The following is a 17262-nucleotide window of genomic DNA, read 5'->3' as shown; positions in this document are numbered from 1 at the left end:
GTCTTGGCTGTGTCAGGCTCTGCTGTCGGCCAGACCCCAGCCCTGGACAATAATATAAAATATAAAATCACTGCTGCCGAAGCAGCAGCAGCAGCAGCAGCATTTCTTAAAATCAAGAAATCTAGTCTTGTTTTTGTTTCATCATGAGAACTTTTTTTCTGAAACACACACACAGTGTAATTTGCATCTGTTTCCACATTGTTAACACTTGGATAAATGCTGCCCTTTTTGCTTTTTCTTTTTTTTTCCTTCTTTCTCTTTTTCTTTTTTTTTCTTTTTCCCCCTTCCAAGTCTGGCCCCCATTTTATGAAGTTCTGGGGTGCAGGCTGAACTGCTGCCTGCATTCCAGGGCCCTGGCCTGGCTGCGAGGGAGGGCTGCAGGAAGGCTGTTGGACTTGCTGGTCGTTTGGCCTCAGAATAGCAGTTCTTAGATTTAGTGGTTGCAATTCACAGTTGACCAGATAAGATGTGCTAGAGAAGAATCCTAAAAACAAATTTCACTGTGATCCCTTGGCAACAGAAGCTGATAGTGACCTGAAGATACCTAAAGAGCTTATTTGACTTATTTATATTTGTTCACGTCTTGGATTAACACTGTGTTCATCTCTCTGGTCTGTGCTTCAGTTTCACAGGAAAAGTCAAGTTCCTTTGGAAAATACAGCTACACAGAAAGAGCCAGGGTATTTTCTTGGCAGTGTCCTGAGATGGAAATGAGGTTACTCCAGAGTGGTCTATCTTCTAGCATTTCAATATGTGCTGTACATACATATACAAATATAGAACAACTTTTGAGAATTGCTTACCAACTGTTTAGCTGCCTGTTGATCCCTGATGAGCATGTAGGTCAACTGTGAAACCTGGATTATTTTTCCTGGTTTTTGGAGTGGTTACTTGCACAGAATATCAGCCACTGACTCTAAAGGGACCCAAACACAAGCCTGTGCTTTGACTTCTCCAGTCCCCATCAGCTGAACTGGAGCTCCCTTCCCACCCCCCAATGCCAGCAGAAAAATGGTTTTCTTTGAAAAGACTGGTTGAGGTGTTTAGTCTTTTCATCAATACTTCCCTGTTTCCAACAAAATAATGCAGTTTGTTCCTTTGGGTATAGCTTGAAAGAACATCTGAGCAGCCCGTTATAATTAACTTCTTTCACCATTTCAAAACATGTATTTAGCAACTACATAACTGTCTGACACCAGTAAGAGCAATATTTCAGCCGTGCCTCATTGGGATGCAGTCACATAGTTTCAAAGATGCTAATCACAGTCAAGCACACCTCAAGTGTGTTTGAGTCTCTTTAAATTGTAGGGTGTGAAGTGTCTCCACAAATTATATATGTATTTGTTTTGTCATAGCACAGGTTTTGTGCAACTGGATGTTGAAAATACCACAGTTGTGCTAGTAAGTACCCATGGTGACAAGGTTGTCACCGGTTCTGCTCTGTAAGGTGCACCCTAAATTCTATCAATGGGACTGATGTGCAGCAGAAGCCTAAATTCACATCACCAAAATGATGTGTTAATGAATGTATTAACAATACATGGGTTCACAGGTGTAAGGGAGTACTGTGAATAAAATGTGGCTTGTATCTTGACAGGCTATAGACAAGACCGTATGTTTCTAAATGTGTGAATGTAAGAGAACAGAAAGGGCAGCGTATCTTGTAATATAAGCTAAAATTGGGCACTTGATTTTGAGAGGATTTAATTTGCTTGTTGAGAGTTTGTGTAAGGCCAGGAGGACACATCGCATTTCAGAAGGGTGTGTCTCAGTACTGATCTAAACTTGTCCTAAACTGGAGGCTCATCTGGGTGGTCTGGCTGCTCATTAAGTGTTGGAAGTCAATGGGCTTTCTAGTGCCTTTTTGAGGCTGGGAATTATTCACAGTTTATGTAGGGCACAAAGAGTGGAGATAATGTACTTAAAGCTTGCAACAGCACATGAACCATGGATGGATCTTGCTGGTTACCTTCCTGTTTTTACTGATAAACCATTCCCTAAAAATACTTGGTTTTACTTTTTGCCTTCCCAGTCTAAGATCTCACATTGTGTCAGTTTTTATAAACTATCATCCCTTCACCTTGCTAGGGTAAAAATAAAGGCTGACAGCTTGTAATAACATGCTGTGATCTCCCAGCGATCACCTCTCCTTAAAGTGGTAATTCCCCAGGTGGCAGAGGTGCAGATCTAGCAGCTGGTTGTCACCTTTCACTGTTGCCTGTAATATTTGACTAAAGCTGATTGAAATAGTTTCTGACTTTCTTGAGCAAAGCTTTACTTCCAGCCTAGATGTGTCATCGCTGAAGTTATAACACAGCTGGCAACAGACACCCCTGCCTTCCTAACAGCCTCTTAGTAAAACTAGCAAACTTGCGTTCAAAGCAGCAAGAGGGAGCATTTCTAATGGAAAAATATTAGCACAGCTTGACCAACTGGATGCAGAGGCTTGGCCAAAGCCAGCTCCTAAGCTGTTACCATTGCTATGCAAAGGGAGATATTGTTGTTCTTGTTTATTAGCAGGGATGGAAGATGCTTCTGGGACTCGCGCTTGGAGCGAGGAGAACATGAGTAATGTTTGGTTTGACCATGTGGGGAGCGATTGGCGTTGGAATGGTCAGGCTTGGATTCACACTCCCGTTGATCACGGTATAACCAGTGCAATGATTCCCATGCTCGGATCGTTTGACGCATGTTGAGCAGGACCGATGCATTCAGAAAGACCATTTCCATATTGCTTTCAAGAACAGCACACGTTCTTTTCCCAAAACTATTTCACTCAAAGACTGAAATTTTAAATATGATAATTAGTGCTATTGTTCACATTAATGCTGAGACATATTTTGCTCTTCCCCCTTCTGCCAAAACTGCAGCAGCCTCTATACGCACTTTGTGGGGCCACACGTACAAGAGAAGTCCAGCTTATATCAGAAAAAAACCTTCCTTGGTCACAACTGTTCTTCAATGATTCAAGTGTCCCAAGGCCCTCCACCCTTTATGCAATAGTGTTTTTTTCCTTTGTTTCTTTTGCTGGTTGCTCTTTTAGCTTGGCTGGGGTTTTTTCATACACCCTCAGGAAAGCAGGAGGTTGTCCCTTTACCCCGAAGTACCCCCGAGAAGCCCTGCTGCTCCTCCTGCCTCCGCTCCGCTGGCACAGGAGCAGGCGGGAGCATCTGGAGACGTGACACGCAAGCGGCACAGGAGCCCGTGGAGGAGAAAGCACTGTAATTCACAGAATCACAGAATGTTAGGGATCGGAAGGGTCCTCGAAAGAATTGGGGCACATGAGGGATTTGCCCGGCATTGCTGAGCGCTTTGCGTGGCGCTGGGGTTACCCACGCAGGGACGGGCTCGCCCCGTCCCGCCCACGCTTCTGACTGGCCGCGGCGGCCCGGGCGGGGCCGGGTCTCCACGTGGCGTGGGCGTGCACGGCGGGAGCGCGGCGCAGTGTGGTGCAGCTCCGTGGGGTTCCCTTCTCCACTCGGCAGGATGGGCCGGGGCGGCTGCGGGTCGCTCCCGGTCCTGCTGCTGCTGCTGCTCTGCGGGGCGGCGGCACTGGGGCGCGGCGGCGCTCCCCGCCTGCTCCGCTTCTCCGGGCAGGTGCCCGAGAACAGTCCGGCGGGGACGCGGGTGCGGGGCTTGCGGGTGCCGCTGCGGAGGCTGCTGGGCCCCGGGGAGCCGCCCGGGGAGTGGGCGCTGGAGGGTGACGGCGCCTCCCGTTTCTCCCTCCAGCGGCGGCCGGGTGGCGGGCGGGGGTTGCTGCTGCTCCGCACGGCCGAGCGCCTAGACCGAGAGGCGCAGCCCGAGTACGGGCTTCAGCTGCGGCGGCGGGCGGGACGGTCTCCCCGGGAGGCGTTGCTGCGGATCCGAGTCCTGGACCGCAACGACCACCGACCGCGCCTGCCGCCGGCGCGGCCGCTGGAGGTGGACGAGCTGGCCCCGCTGGGCACGGAAGTGGCCCGGCTCCGCGCCTCGGACGGCGACGAGGGCGCCAACGCGCGTCTCACCTACCGCCCCTGGCCGCCGGGCGCCGGCAGCCGCCGGCTCTTCGTGGTGCCCCGCAGCGGGCAGGTGCTGACTGTGGGCTCGCTGCTGGGGCTGCGCCGGCTCCGCCTCTGCGTCGCGGCTCACGACCACGGCCGTCCGCGCCCGCTGCGCAGCCCCGCGCGGTGCCTGCGCCTGGCTGTGCGCGGACGGACGGCGGCGGCCGGCGAGGGGAGGCGGCGGCGGGCGCGATCCCTGCCTCCGCCCGAGCGGCCGCCGGGGCCCGGCTCGCAGCGTTACACGGCCCGTCTGCCTCACGGGGCGCGGGTGGGCGACACTGTCTTCACCGTCCCGCGGAGCCGCGACCGGGCGGCGGGCGGCTGGTTCGAGCTGGCGTCTCCTGGCGCCACCCCCGTGGGGGTCGACCGAACGTCTGGGCGGCTCTACCTCCGACGGGAGCTGCGGGCGGGCGGCCGGGCGGAGGTGCTGGTCAAGGTGCACCGCGGCGGAGGACAAGGTAGGGGGCCGAAACGGGCTGCAGGGACACGGTCGCACCGACCCACGGCGCTGCCTCGGGTGGGGCAGGATAGCCGCGAAATGGCCGGGTGGGGCTGAAGAGTCGCCTCGAGGCAGGGTGGATGCGGAGCGGACACGGCCGTGCCGGGCACTTATCGCTTGAGGGGATGCGGCCGGGCTGATGCCGCCCACCCTGGGGCGTGGGGAGCCGAGGACGGCTGTGGGGGCTCCCTCCCGAACTGGGTTTTGTGGCGTGGGGGTGTGCTGGGTCTTCTCCGGTAGCGAGAAAAGCTTTCACCTCCCGCCTTTGAAGGAGCAGATGAAAAATGTGGATAAAGAAGAATTTTTTGGTTGATGCTGTGTTGTAAGGAGTTCCTGTCACAGCAGGTTCACTTTTGTAGGATCGGAGGGGTCTGCTTATGGGTTAACAAGCAGTTAGAGCGGGGAGCACATCACTACAGACCGCTTGTCTCATAACGCGGGGAGTTACCAGAGAGCCGCTTTGCTCCCTGTGGCCCCCCATGACCTGGGAAGGCGGAGATGACATGTCCCTGAGGGTGAGCACTTACAGGCTACAGCCCAACGTGCCAGGACATCCTGCCGTGACTGTGTGCTGAACCCCACGGAGGTGCTGCTGGACGGCAGCAGCAGCACAGACAGAGCAGTGCAGGGAAAGGGAAAGAAGCTTTTGCCCAATGGAGGCCAATGGACTTGGGACAAGAAAAAAAAAAAAATTATCCCAATCTCAAATCTTAGAAGTTGGTGCAGAGAACTAGATGGTGACATCATTATATCACTGTGTAAATCCTCTATACATCAACAGCTTGTATATTGTATGTAGTTCTCCTAATAACACAACTAAGAGAATGGCTGGACTTGTTAAATTTTAACCATGTTAAGCTTGAGGTGCATTATGGCTATGACAGCTGTCCTTTCCATGTGTTACTTTCACCTTAGAGCAAGTTTTGTAGTGTGCTTGCAACTGCAGCTCAGATATCTGATAACATTACTGGTCATCATCCGTGTTTTGGTTTTTGTGTGTGTGGTTTTGTTTGTGGAATTTTTGTGTTATTTGTTTGTTTTTCCTTGGATGCGTACAGCTTCACTATAGAGGGAATATTTACGGGGTTTTTTAGATGGATTTCACAGCCTGATCTTTAGGAAATGTGAAACATACAGCTGGGAGGAAAACAGATATGTTGGAGTGTGCTGGGGGCTGTGATCCCCCTACCATCTTGCACTGTGTGCAGACTGAGAATCTCAGAGCTGCCTGTCTCAGAGACTTATTCTTGCAGGAATGGGCTGTGTCATGAAAGTGAGGAACATTTAGCATAATAAAAATGCTCCACAGTATTTCTAGGTACTAACTTCAAACAAATCATCTGACACTGCAAGTGGAACTTCTCATTCCAGCTGAAGATGGAGTTGGGAAGGTGACATGTTGTTTGACTGTCTTGCTTATTTGTAATGAAAGCAAATAACCTTGTGAGCAGTGTTGTACAAATGATTAATCATGTTCTCCTCTCCAATCCAGTGCAGTACAACGTGTTTTTACCACTGTCTATGCACTGATAACGTATTGACAAGAGATGAGCCTCAGGGAGAAAGGAATTCGATGATCAAGTGGGACAAGGTCATTTATACACTCCTTTAAGCTACTTTTAAAATCAAAACTGCCTCATAACTTTGTGTAGTAATGAATTTTGGATCTTTTTCTGGCTGCTTATTGTATGGGAAGATGAGGAAACAATGTGAGGCTTTGAGCATCCATTTTTTTATCTGAACAAACCTGGTGAACTGTCTAAAGCCTAACAGAATTAACTTTTGTTTGCTCCTCATTTCTCCTTGTGCCTCTTACTAAAAATAATTAACAGCGGGTCACCTAGCAATCAATATTATGGAGCATGTGCCAAATTTTTAATCCTCTCATTAACTGAAAAACAAAACTAACAGACCCTTATTAATTGCCATCTCTTATGTAAAAACTGTGAATGAACTCATGTATTTCACAGGTGCTGCTTCTCCAGTGAAGCTTGTGTGTTGCGGTTTGGGATTTTTTCAAGAAAAGCAAAGCTTTTTGGACACTTAAAAAAAATAAAGAAGGAGGTCAGTCAGTAACTTGGAGCACTGTCACTTGCAACTGTAGTCCTAGGAAGACAGCGTTAGGCGGTTGAAATACTGAAATAAACTGAGTGCGGGGAACAATAACCTCCTGAATCCCACATGTTGCTCAGCAGTACTTGCAGCAGTGATGTGTATGACACTGCCGTCTGGTCTGTGGGGACATCATCACTGCGAAAATATAGTCCTTCTTCCATTGAGCTTACACTTGGTACATCACAAAGAGGTTTACACTTCTGTGAACTGTCTTATCCACCTACACAAAGTAGTTAGCATCTTCAGGAATCTGGCAGGTTGCCTCTGTCTCTCAAAGCCTTGCTGTTGTGGGCTCTGCATGAGCATAGTTGTGGGATTGGGATCTGGAGTTGAGGCAAGAATCTTACACAAAGGTAGCAGCTACTCAACAATTCTTTCCTCATCCAGGTTTTCTTCCAGGCCATTTAGCAACCTGGAAACACAGACTGTGCCGTCAGACGGCAGAGGAACAGCACGTAGACTGAGCATGGAAGGGCTGGGAGGGGTGGGAAAGGACTGAAAGGGCTGTAGTTCCTTTCCCCTTCCAGGTCTGACTCTGTTCTTGCACACCTGCCCACACCTGCAAGCACAAATGTAGGTTCTCATACTTGTTACCGACTTACGAAGGGTAGGACGTGCAGTTACACGCTGTCCCCTCTGCCTCCACCCACATCCATCCTTTCTGTAGCTGGGGATATCTACTGGTACACTCTGTGTAGCAACTTTATGTTTAGGACTTCATCCTGTTTCAAAAAGTGAAGAAACACAATTTCTTACCCCCACGCTTTGACTCTACCAGACTTTCAGCTCTGGTTTTTTTTGTGTTTTGATTTTTTGTCTGTTTTAATCTTAAGAGCCTGCCATGAAGGTCTTATAGAGCACATGCTGCGTTAGCTTGGAATAGTGACCCCCTCCTTGGTGGTTTCCATGCTCCTGCACGCACCGGCACCACAGATACTGCCCACATGCTATCAAACTGAAAACATATATGATAAGTAGTCACTCTATAACGTACAAAGGTTATTTTTCTTTGAAAACAAGGGAGACTCAAAAGCCCAGCCAGACAAATCTCTGCCCCTTCCAGCCTGTCTGCAGTGCTCTGAAGAGCAAGCCTGAGGCTGGCAACCCTTTAAACCTGGGATGCCTCAGGACATCAAACTGAGGTAAACACCAACAGCTGGTTTACGACTGAAATGAATAAAACAGTTGCAAGGCTGTTCAGTATTTTCATGTTTTGAAATAGAGGTGGATGCCTCTGCACTTGTTTTCTTTCAGGTGGAATAGCAACTATTTACTATTGTAACTGAACTCCAAGGAGATAGATCTTAAATCTGACTGAGGAGGCTGTAGCATAATGCTCTTCCTCACATGTAGTGTCTTATGGTAGAATATGATAAGTATCGAACCCTTATGACTCACTGGAAGCAAACTATGTTTTAAAAAGGCATCTGTCAAATCTTGAAATTCCTGAAAATACAGCTCAGACTGCATATGGAAACTTTAAGTGATTTGAGTCCCTTGCACTCTAAAAAACTCTTCCTCCAGGTTGCCTACTGGGAAAGAAAAGCCTTTAAATACAGCTTCTGTAAAAACTGACAAGTAATAGGTACATGCTGGCTATGGTTTCAAATCAAGATAAAGCTTAGAGTTTGGCTTTTGTTTTGTTTTTGTTGGTTTGGGTTTTTTGGTTGAGTTGGGTTGTTTAGTTTTGGTTTTGTGGTTTTTTGGGTTTTCTGTTTGTTTGTTTTGTTTCATGAGGGCACTCATGGGCTGTTGCTTCGTGTCACCCCCTGACATTCTAGAATAAAATGAATCTGACTCCAGAAACAGAAATCTGGCCTGGCAATCAGGTTTAGAGGTCATGCTGTGGTCATGCTATGTGCTGCCTTTAGGTTTTTGGCTTATTGGGGTTTTTTTTCCATTCTGGTACAAGACTGATTAAAACCATCTGTGGATGCCATTGCTATGCCTTCAAATTCAGGTGCTGACGGAGTAAAAGCTTGCTTCACTTAAACCGTGAAACCATTTTAATGGTCAGGGATCATTAGACAAAACAGCAAGCTCCAGGATGAAGGTTATTGTGTTACCCTATCTGTATGTATCTCCGGAAGAATCTTACTGTAAAAAAAACAGATGTAAAAATCTATAGTGACCCAGAGGCAATAAATAAGTGGTAAGAATCTCTGATAAACTCTATAGCTGGGAAACCAACAAAAAGCTTAAAAACAGAAGAGGTAAAGTTTGTGATACAAGTATCTTTAGTAAGGTACATAAGAAACTATTATAACAAGTTAGAGAAAAGCAATAGGAGACCTTCAAAATAGAATATTCCACCCTTTATCATTAATGTTAGTATCTTAAATTTTTTATACAGTTTATGATGTAATATTTTTGAGTTTTCATTATATTACAATAGCAGGAAGACATTTAAAAATCTGTTTCAGACCCAGATCAAAGCTGCATCACACCAGAAACATCCCTGTGTACCCCCAGTGCTGTTTTACACTCCAAGAGCCATGTGCAGTATGTGGCAGGGTTTAATTCTTGTGTATCGACAGGAGCTGCCCAATCTGTGTCTGCCTTTTCACACCTGCATTACACATGGGAGGCCCAAAACTAAAACTTAATGTGTTTGCACAGGCATTTTTTTCACATAAGCATCCCTAGGCAGACGTGTGCGTAGCCTTCTCGTTTGGGAATATGACCCTGAAGTGGGACTGAAGTTGCTCCCGTTTGAACACTGTCCTTGCTGGAACGTGGCAGGCGCTGCTCAGCAGGAGCTGGTGTTTCCTCGCTAAAGCCATCAGAGCCTGGTTTGTGTGTTACATGACCGTACTGGAGTTTCAGCCCAAGCAGTGAGTTTGGCATGCTAGTGAAAACTGTCCAAAATTTAAGAGGAAGTTAGGCAAAAGGTTTAAGAAAAGCCTTTAAAAGCTTGACCTTAGGAAACGGGTGGATGGAAAGGACTCAGGGTTCTGCTCTGGTAACTACACAGATCTCGCTGTCTTGCACATTGCTGATGGGGGACTAAAAGCAGCGCTTGGTGGAGCAGAGCCAGGAGTGGTTTGCGCATACAGTTATGGATGTTATGTACACTTGCTTTACATCAGATGGGCTAGCTGAGGTTTCGACTGAGTAAACAAAAGCTATAAATATGGAATAGACATTTGCTGCATGGGAGAGGAGTAGCAAAGCAGCGAGGGTTGTGTCTGTGGAAGGGGAGGAGGATCTGTTTAGAAATTTAGTATATCAGGTAAATTGGAAGGCAGGTTATGGACTCTTACCTTTTCATTTCTCAGGCCACAGCACAGGAACCTCCTTTGGAGGCTGCTGCCCTGGTTAATCCAAACGCACCTCTAAATGCCACTGTCTACCTTGATCAAAGTTGCATGAGCTACTGAGTCTGATGTGCATCTCTTATAGTTCCATCCACATGTGTTAACCAGAAATCTTGCTATAACTTTTTTGGCATCTTTTTGTACATATGAAACATGCTATTGCTGCTGAAAAAAAAAAAAAATACTGGTATTTTGCCGGTAATTATAAATTTTAAGTCTTTGGAAAGAAATTAATATACTCAAAGTATGGTCACATGAACAGCTTTTATTGCATAAAGCCTCAGGAAGCAACTTTTTATTTTATACCCATTCGAACAAACCTCAAGAAGAGACTTGTTTTCGTTAAAAGACAATGCTGACACAAGAACAAATGCCCGTAGGTTCTCTGCGGAAAGACTGGGGCTGGAAGCGAGGTGATTCCTAACCACTGCAGCCATTGGATTCTGCTTCTCAGGAAAAGGGTTTTTTACGTCACATACAAGCTACTTTAAACCTAATAAGTGCCAGTTTAAAGATGAAGATTAGATGCTGTGTTGTGTGGAGTGATAGAAAGGCAGAGACAGTGACTGGGAGCTCGTCCAGTCATAGGCTCCTCGAAGGATGCTGTGTTTCTTTAATGATGCTGCCCTTATGAGACACATTTAGGAATCATCCTAGAATTTGTGACTGACAGCACAATGAGGGGCTGTGTAGGAATCGTGTCTTGATGTCCTGTTTCAAGGTGGATACTGCAGAAACGTCTTTGTATACCATGCTGTCTCTTTTACATTCAAATTATTCATTTTACCAGAGGGGGTATACGTAAAATATAAACTATAATTTTTTCAATGCACATTTTTGACTTCTCAGCTTCCCAGTGTTAGCCCTGTCAAATCCATATCAATTGGTGCAGCTCTAATGCTCATCTTGGCAAAAGAAGATTACTTCTGTCACATTTCCTCCTTCCATTAAGGTAGGAAAATAAATGATTAAAGGAACACAGAGCTGATACAAGCTTACAGGAATAGCCACTTAGAGTTTAAAAACTTTTTCCAGTTCTTTCTTTGCTTTCATGCTCTTGTCCAAGGATGCCACAGATATATCTGCTCTGATCTGCTGAGGTGTGTTTAGTCCTCAAAGACAGAAAATTAGCAGCTTTTCGTTGCATGGATGGCCATGTGGTGCGTTCCCCCATCCTTGTACTTGCTACATCCTAACCCTTTCACTTAGGTTCCTTTTAGCTGGTGGTTGATTGACATCCCTTTCATACCATCCCTGATGTGCCTTTCTTGTGTGTAAGCAAGAAGTAAAGCTGAAGCTTTGGGGATATGCTAGTATCTCCAGGAAAATCAGTCCTCTATAGTATTGTCTTCTGGACTAATCATACCATGACTCTTTCCAATAGCCAGGAATTTTATCCTGTTTCAGTAGCCAGGTATTTTATCCTGTTGATAGTCTAGTTTCACAGGCTATGGAGCCTGGTTTCCTGATTATTTCCTTCCTTTCAGCGGGTGATTCATATTGACAAAATGGGTGAACTGTAACATCACTGGGTGATGTTGCGATCTGATTTAATAGGATGCTGCAGTTGTGTCAGTGGAACAAAATAAAACACTATTGATTTCAGAGGCTTGATCTGTTAATGCCTTTACAGTTATGACAGTTGAAAAAACAAGGTATTGCTGGGAAAAAAAAAAACCTACTTTATCAAGTTTGGTTTTGTTTCACTGACTTTTTTCAAGTCAATGCAATAATTTGAATGCCATGTGTCTGTAACACCTTAGAATCCAGGAGTTTCTCACTCCTGGTGTGTGTGCAAAGAGGAGACAGTTACCAGGAATGTCCATACCCCTGAGTAGTGAAGGCCCAAAGTGCTGCTTCTGAACAGCCCTTTCTGAATGAGAGGGCAGAGCAGTGCTCTTTGACTGGCCTCCAGTTAGTGTCCGCTGCTTGTCCAACATTGCTTTTCTTTGAGTTTGGGACTTGCTTCAACTTAGACCTGACCTTTATAACAATCTTTGCTTCATGGAATCATAGAATCATTTTGGTTGGAAAATAACCTGTAAGGTCACCTAGTCCAACCGTTAACCTAGCACTGTCAAGTCCACCACTAAACTGTGTCCCTAAGCACCACATCTACACATCTTTTAAACACCTTCAGGGATGGTGACTCAAGCATGTCCCTGGGCAGCCTGTTCCAATGCCTGACAACCCTTTCCATGAAGAGTTTTTTCCTAATATCTGACCTGAACCTCCCCTGGTGCAAGTAGAGGCCATTACCTCTTGTCCTATCACTTGTTACTTGGGAGAACAGACTGACACCCTCCATGCTACAGCCATTTACTCCCTGCTGGGATTAGAGCTCTGATGTCTATATGCAGAAAACCCAGACTGTTTTACCAGTGTGCCTGCAGGTTGCTTCAGTTAAGTTTTGTTTCCTTGCCCAGATAGAATAGCTCTGCTCTTTCAAACCTGAAAAGCAGAAAAAAATGCTGAGGGGCTACAGGAGTGAGCCAGGTCTCAGATGCAAAAGGACATTCTACCTGATATCTGAAGTTTATTACCACCTGTTGTTGTACCGCAGCCCTCCAGATTTGGCCCCATCCTGTGTTTTTTCCTTTCAAGTGAGGTGCTGGATGTTTCTGGAGTGGTGTTCACTGCTTTCCTCACTTCTTATCTTTGAGTGAACAGCAAAGAAAAACGCAAGGTCCAAAGAATGTTTATGCTAGAAATTCCCTCAAGCTGCTGGGGAACGAGTGACATGTGAACATCTGAGCTTCAGAAATCAATGAGATGCAAAAGAGGGGTTAAAAGATGATAGAAAGGATTTAACAGTCTTGCTGGTACCATGCTTCTGCCTAGAGGCAGGCTTTGCTATAACAAAGTGATTCCCAGCAGATATTTGTCTAGTCAGGTCTAAAAAGATCTCATTGGTGGATGCCCTCTTACCTCTCCAGCTGCTATGGAGCGCTCCATTATCCTTATAATTCAAAAATTGCTGTGTGACTTCCCCCTTCGCCAACAGCTAATGCAAATCTTTTCCTGAAGAATTAGTGTTACTTTTTGTCTCATGGGGTAGGGAATAATTGACTGACTCTGTACATCAGTGCTTTGCCACCTTCTAGCACTGTTAGCATGTCTCTTGCAGTCTCCTCTTCTGAGGACCCCCAGGCCTTTCCAGTTTTCTTGACAGGCTGTTTCCTGGTTGCGCTCTTTGCTCTTCTCTGGACATTTGCCATCTGGTCCACATCTTTCTTGAAATCCAGTCCCCAAAACTTTAGTTGACTGCACAGGCTACCCAGGGAGATTGTGGAGTCTCCTTCTTGTAGATATTCAAAAGTCATCTGGACATTGTCCTGGGCAACCTGCTGCAGGTGACCCTTCTTGAGCAGGGGGTTGGACTAGATGATCTCCAGGGGTCCTTGCCAGCTCAACCATCCCACGAGTCTGTGGTCTGAGGCTTTGCTAGTGTCATGGTTTTACCAAGGTTCAGTGAGGGTGTTGCTTCGTGTGTCCGACAGTTAAGAGCTGTGCCTGCTTCTGTGTCCTTGTGTGGTGTTTACCTTCTGTGGGCCCTTACCTGGGGGCAGAAAGGGGAGGCACATCCAGTGATTTGAGAAAATTAAACAAATTCATGTTTGAGCTGGAAGAATTTTAGGAAGTTTTGGTTGCTCACCACTTCTGCTCATTTTTAAGAGAAAATATTTTAATAAGCCCTAAAACTGATTTGGTAAACTGGCAACATTTATGTTGAATTCATTGAAAATATAAGGCCCAATTTCACTCGACTCTGGATAAATACGCACTTAAAACTGTTTCATGGCAAGAGGTGTAACTGACGTAGTATTCAACATGCATATCTAACTAATTAAAAGCTATTATTGAATAGATTTTTAATTAGTTGTTTACTGCACTTAATGCACATCGAGCTGCCAGATTCCATTTCTGTACTGAATTTTTTGTACATGCAATAAGATGAATGTACTGGACAATTCAGTTTGGTTTAGAGACACTAATGGATAAGATCTTAAACATTCCCGACTAAAGTTTGTGAACAGGCTGTCTAGAGATGTGTGCATCATTTGCAGATAACGACTGGTACCTCTGCCACGTGACACTCCTTGCCCCAGAAGAGGAACTTCTGTCCTGGGCCATGTACCCGTACCCCTACCTGGCACGTGTTGATCCTGATGCCCGAAAAGGCACTCTCGTCTATCAGCTTGTCGCATACTACAATAACAATGAAAATACCAGTGCTGGGATTACTTACACACTCATTGCAGGTAAGTCTGTTCTGTAAATAATTTTTTTTTTTTTTTTTAAAAAAAGGGTAAAATTCTGTTAAATTGCAGATTTTTCTTAACTGTTTCCAATTTTATCATTTTGTTTATTGATTTTTATCCCTTGGGGAATCCTTGAAGATACAGCAAGTAGAAGCTAGAGGTGCTTTAGGTAAAACAGATATGTACATGGGAATCTTTCTTGCTGCCACTTTCTTCACTTTATTCCTATTTTGAAATCAATTGCAGCCTTACCATTGACTTAAGGCTCCATTTTTCACCCATCTATGTCTCTTTTATACCTGCGCCATTCAACAGAGCACGGTATGAGTGAGAGATAAGGTGCACAACTGGAGAGGTAAAAGGAAGTTCCTGCAAGGACATGGGCAGACAGTTTGAGGGTGGCTTACGTTGAAATACTGAAGATACAAATGTTCTTGCTGTGGGGCGTTTTTCAGATCAGCTTTGTGCATATGTTGATAGGTGGTGAAGAGCGATTCCGAGTAGATAAGGATACCGGTATTATCATGACGACTGGCTTGCCTTTGACGTGGAACAAGGAGTACGTGGTTACGGTGGAAGCCTCTGACGAATATGGCAACAAAAGCCCCTACGCCTCAGTTTCCATCCTGGCGGGTTCCCGGCCCCCGCAGTTCACTAACATGTCCTACAGTGTGTTTGTCCCTGAAAATACTCCAGCAGGAGAAAAGTAAGTTGGACTTTGTTAGGTGAGCTCCCCCCCGCAGTCTGAGAGGAACTTCACAAAGCACAGTAAAATGACTTTTTGGTGTTGCTGCTTGTCAGGGCTGTGCATATGTGTTTGCCTATTACACTTTTAAAATAGCATTGTGTTTTCTAAAAGAAATTATGTATTTTTCTGGTGCTTGAGAGTCTCCAGTGTGGCACATGTTGTAGCCTGGGGTGCTGGAATTCTTCTGAAATGATTGTTTTAATGTTCTTGGGGTCTTACTGCATTGCATCACTGATCAAAATAACCAAACTTCTGGCTACGCATTTCCTGGAGCACTTCAGATAGGAGTGTTTGAAAAGCACTCTCTTTTAATTAACTGGACTTAGAGCTGTTTAACTTATATTTAAGTTTTCAGAAAGGCAGTCATTGCCAGACCCTTGAGATAACCAATGCACATGTGAAATGCAAATAGATATAGCTGGGTCTCCACAGGGCTCCGCGGTTGAGTGAAGAGTTGCTAAGCCAAGCCGCAGTGGGGAGATGCTGCCGAGCTGGCTCTGGTTTTATTGTCACTGCTCAGCTGCTGGAGAGCAGCATTGGCTTTTAAAGCACCATGTAGCAGGTGGAGCAGTGCCACAGGGCCTTCAAGGAGCAGGAAATTTCAAAATAAGCTGATGAAGTAGGAAAAACTGCTGGAGATGTGCCACTTACCCTGTAAAAGAGACTGAATGAAGAGGAGGAGGGAAATTTGTTTCCTTACCTAGAGCTTTCACTGAGATGGTCTTAAAGTGTGTTATCACACTGACCAGAGATTGCTGTGAGAGGTGGAGCTTCAAAACATAAGTCACGGTAGGGTGGGAAACATTCATCTGATGTCCTGCCAAGGTAGACAGCAAGATCTGGAAAGGCCCTGTGCTTCATGGGTCTTACATCCATCATTTGAAGCTTCAAAAAAAGTCAAAAGCATAGTAGCTTGGTTACCTATATAACTGAAGTTAAAGCAGTAACTGCTGTCAAGTATTTGGAAGGGTGCAAAAGGGAAGAAAAAAACATTTTCATGTTAATGGCGTTTGAAGTGGTTTGCTATCTAAGCCCTGCTGTGTCAGAGTGTCAGCTTGGTGAGAGGAGGGAGAGTAGGTGGGCTCCACGTGACACGGGGGTTTCCAGGCTGAATACAAAGCTGAGCCCAACATTGACAGGGAGCACTTCACCTCTCATCTTCCTCTTCTAAGTGCTCAGGAGACATCTTTTGTTGTTGTTGTTTTGAAGCAAAGGGTTATTCTCTCATTCTTCACAGAGTGGCGGTTGTTGAGGCTGTTTCTTTCCAGAGCCAGCCTCTTTCATACACTCTGCTGACAAACCCCAGCGGGCTCTTCAGGGTGAGGCAGGAGAGCGGGGAGCTCAGCCTGACCCACCCTGTGGACTACGAGAGCGAGCACCACCTCTACCACCTGCTGCTGAGGGCCATGGAAGCCGAGACCACCCTTAGCACTGTGACTGAGGTACGTGGATCACTTCACTTCCTACCCGCTGTCTCTGCAATCTTGGTTACCTTGTTAACGGGACTAGTTAAGCACATGGATAGCCCAGAAAACTTGTGAAGATGCTCGGGAGGGAGAACGTCTTATGGTGCAGGCAGAAGGCTGGGCTCTGAGCTAGGTTCAGATCCCGGCTCTGTGGACACCTTTTATTATTTCTCTTTGGTTTTGCCTCCCATCTGCTTGGAAATGGAGGAGATAATACCTCTGTGTTACAGGAGAAATGTGAGCAAAAAGTTTAGCATCAGGGATGTAAGGACAGGACAGCAGCAAAAGCAATGACTTCCCAGGCAGTGTCCAAAATGGGATACCTGTTTTTCAAAGTGTAGAAACTAAAATTCCCTCTCAGCATGTCCTTTTGTCTCAGGTCATGGTCCACATCACTGATGAAAACGACTGTTCGCCTGAATTCCAGCACTCTATTTACAGCAGAGACAATATTCCTGAAACCATTCCCATCGGCACATCTCTGCTGCAAGGTGAGGACCATCCTGGTACCTTTGGTTGCAGGCTTGCCATGAACTTAGCAGTTTGCCTTGTGTTTTTGTGTTCTCACCATGAGGAAGGGCTGTCTCTCATAAGATGTGGCTGGTTGCCTTCCTGGAGGGCTGCAGGTGGCTGTTGGGTATCCTGGAAGCAGAGTTGTGGGTGTCTTCAGGGGAGGACCACTGTGCTGGGTCACACAGCTCTGCCCAAGGAGGGATCCCATGGTAGCCCAGGAGCAGTTAAGGTAGCTGACAGGCAGTGACTTACTGGGTTGCCATAACTTGTTTCCTTTAAATCTTGTGGCTATCTTTTAACTC

General features: G+C 46.1%; 1 protein-coding gene across 1 annotated transcript in view; it reads left to right on the top strand.

Moving 5' to 3' along the window:
- Nucleotides 1–3486: 3486 nt before the first annotated feature.
- The window catches only part of LOC136098249 (neural-cadherin-like), a 55392-nt gene continuing 41616 nt past the window's right edge, over nt 3487–17262 (top strand). The window contains exons 1-5 of the mRNA XM_065831495.2: nt 3487–4498; nt 14039–14233; nt 14714–14939; nt 16219–16423; nt 16827–16938. Coding sequence (XP_065687567.1) covers nt 3487–4498; nt 14039–14233; nt 14714–14939; nt 16219–16423; nt 16827–16938 — 1750 coding nt within the window. The remainder of the gene's footprint in view (nt 4499–14038; nt 14234–14713; nt 14940–16218; nt 16424–16826; nt 16939–17262) is intronic.

This window comes from Patagioenas fasciata, chromosome 2 (genome assembly GCF_037038585.1).
Source record: "Patagioenas fasciata isolate bPatFas1 chromosome 2, bPatFas1.hap1, whole genome shotgun sequence".
Taxonomy (NCBI): Eukaryota; Metazoa; Chordata; class Aves; order Columbiformes; family Columbidae; genus Patagioenas; species Patagioenas fasciata.
Note: the sequence above shows the minus strand (reverse complement) of the source record. Positions and strands in the feature narration are given on the sequence as shown.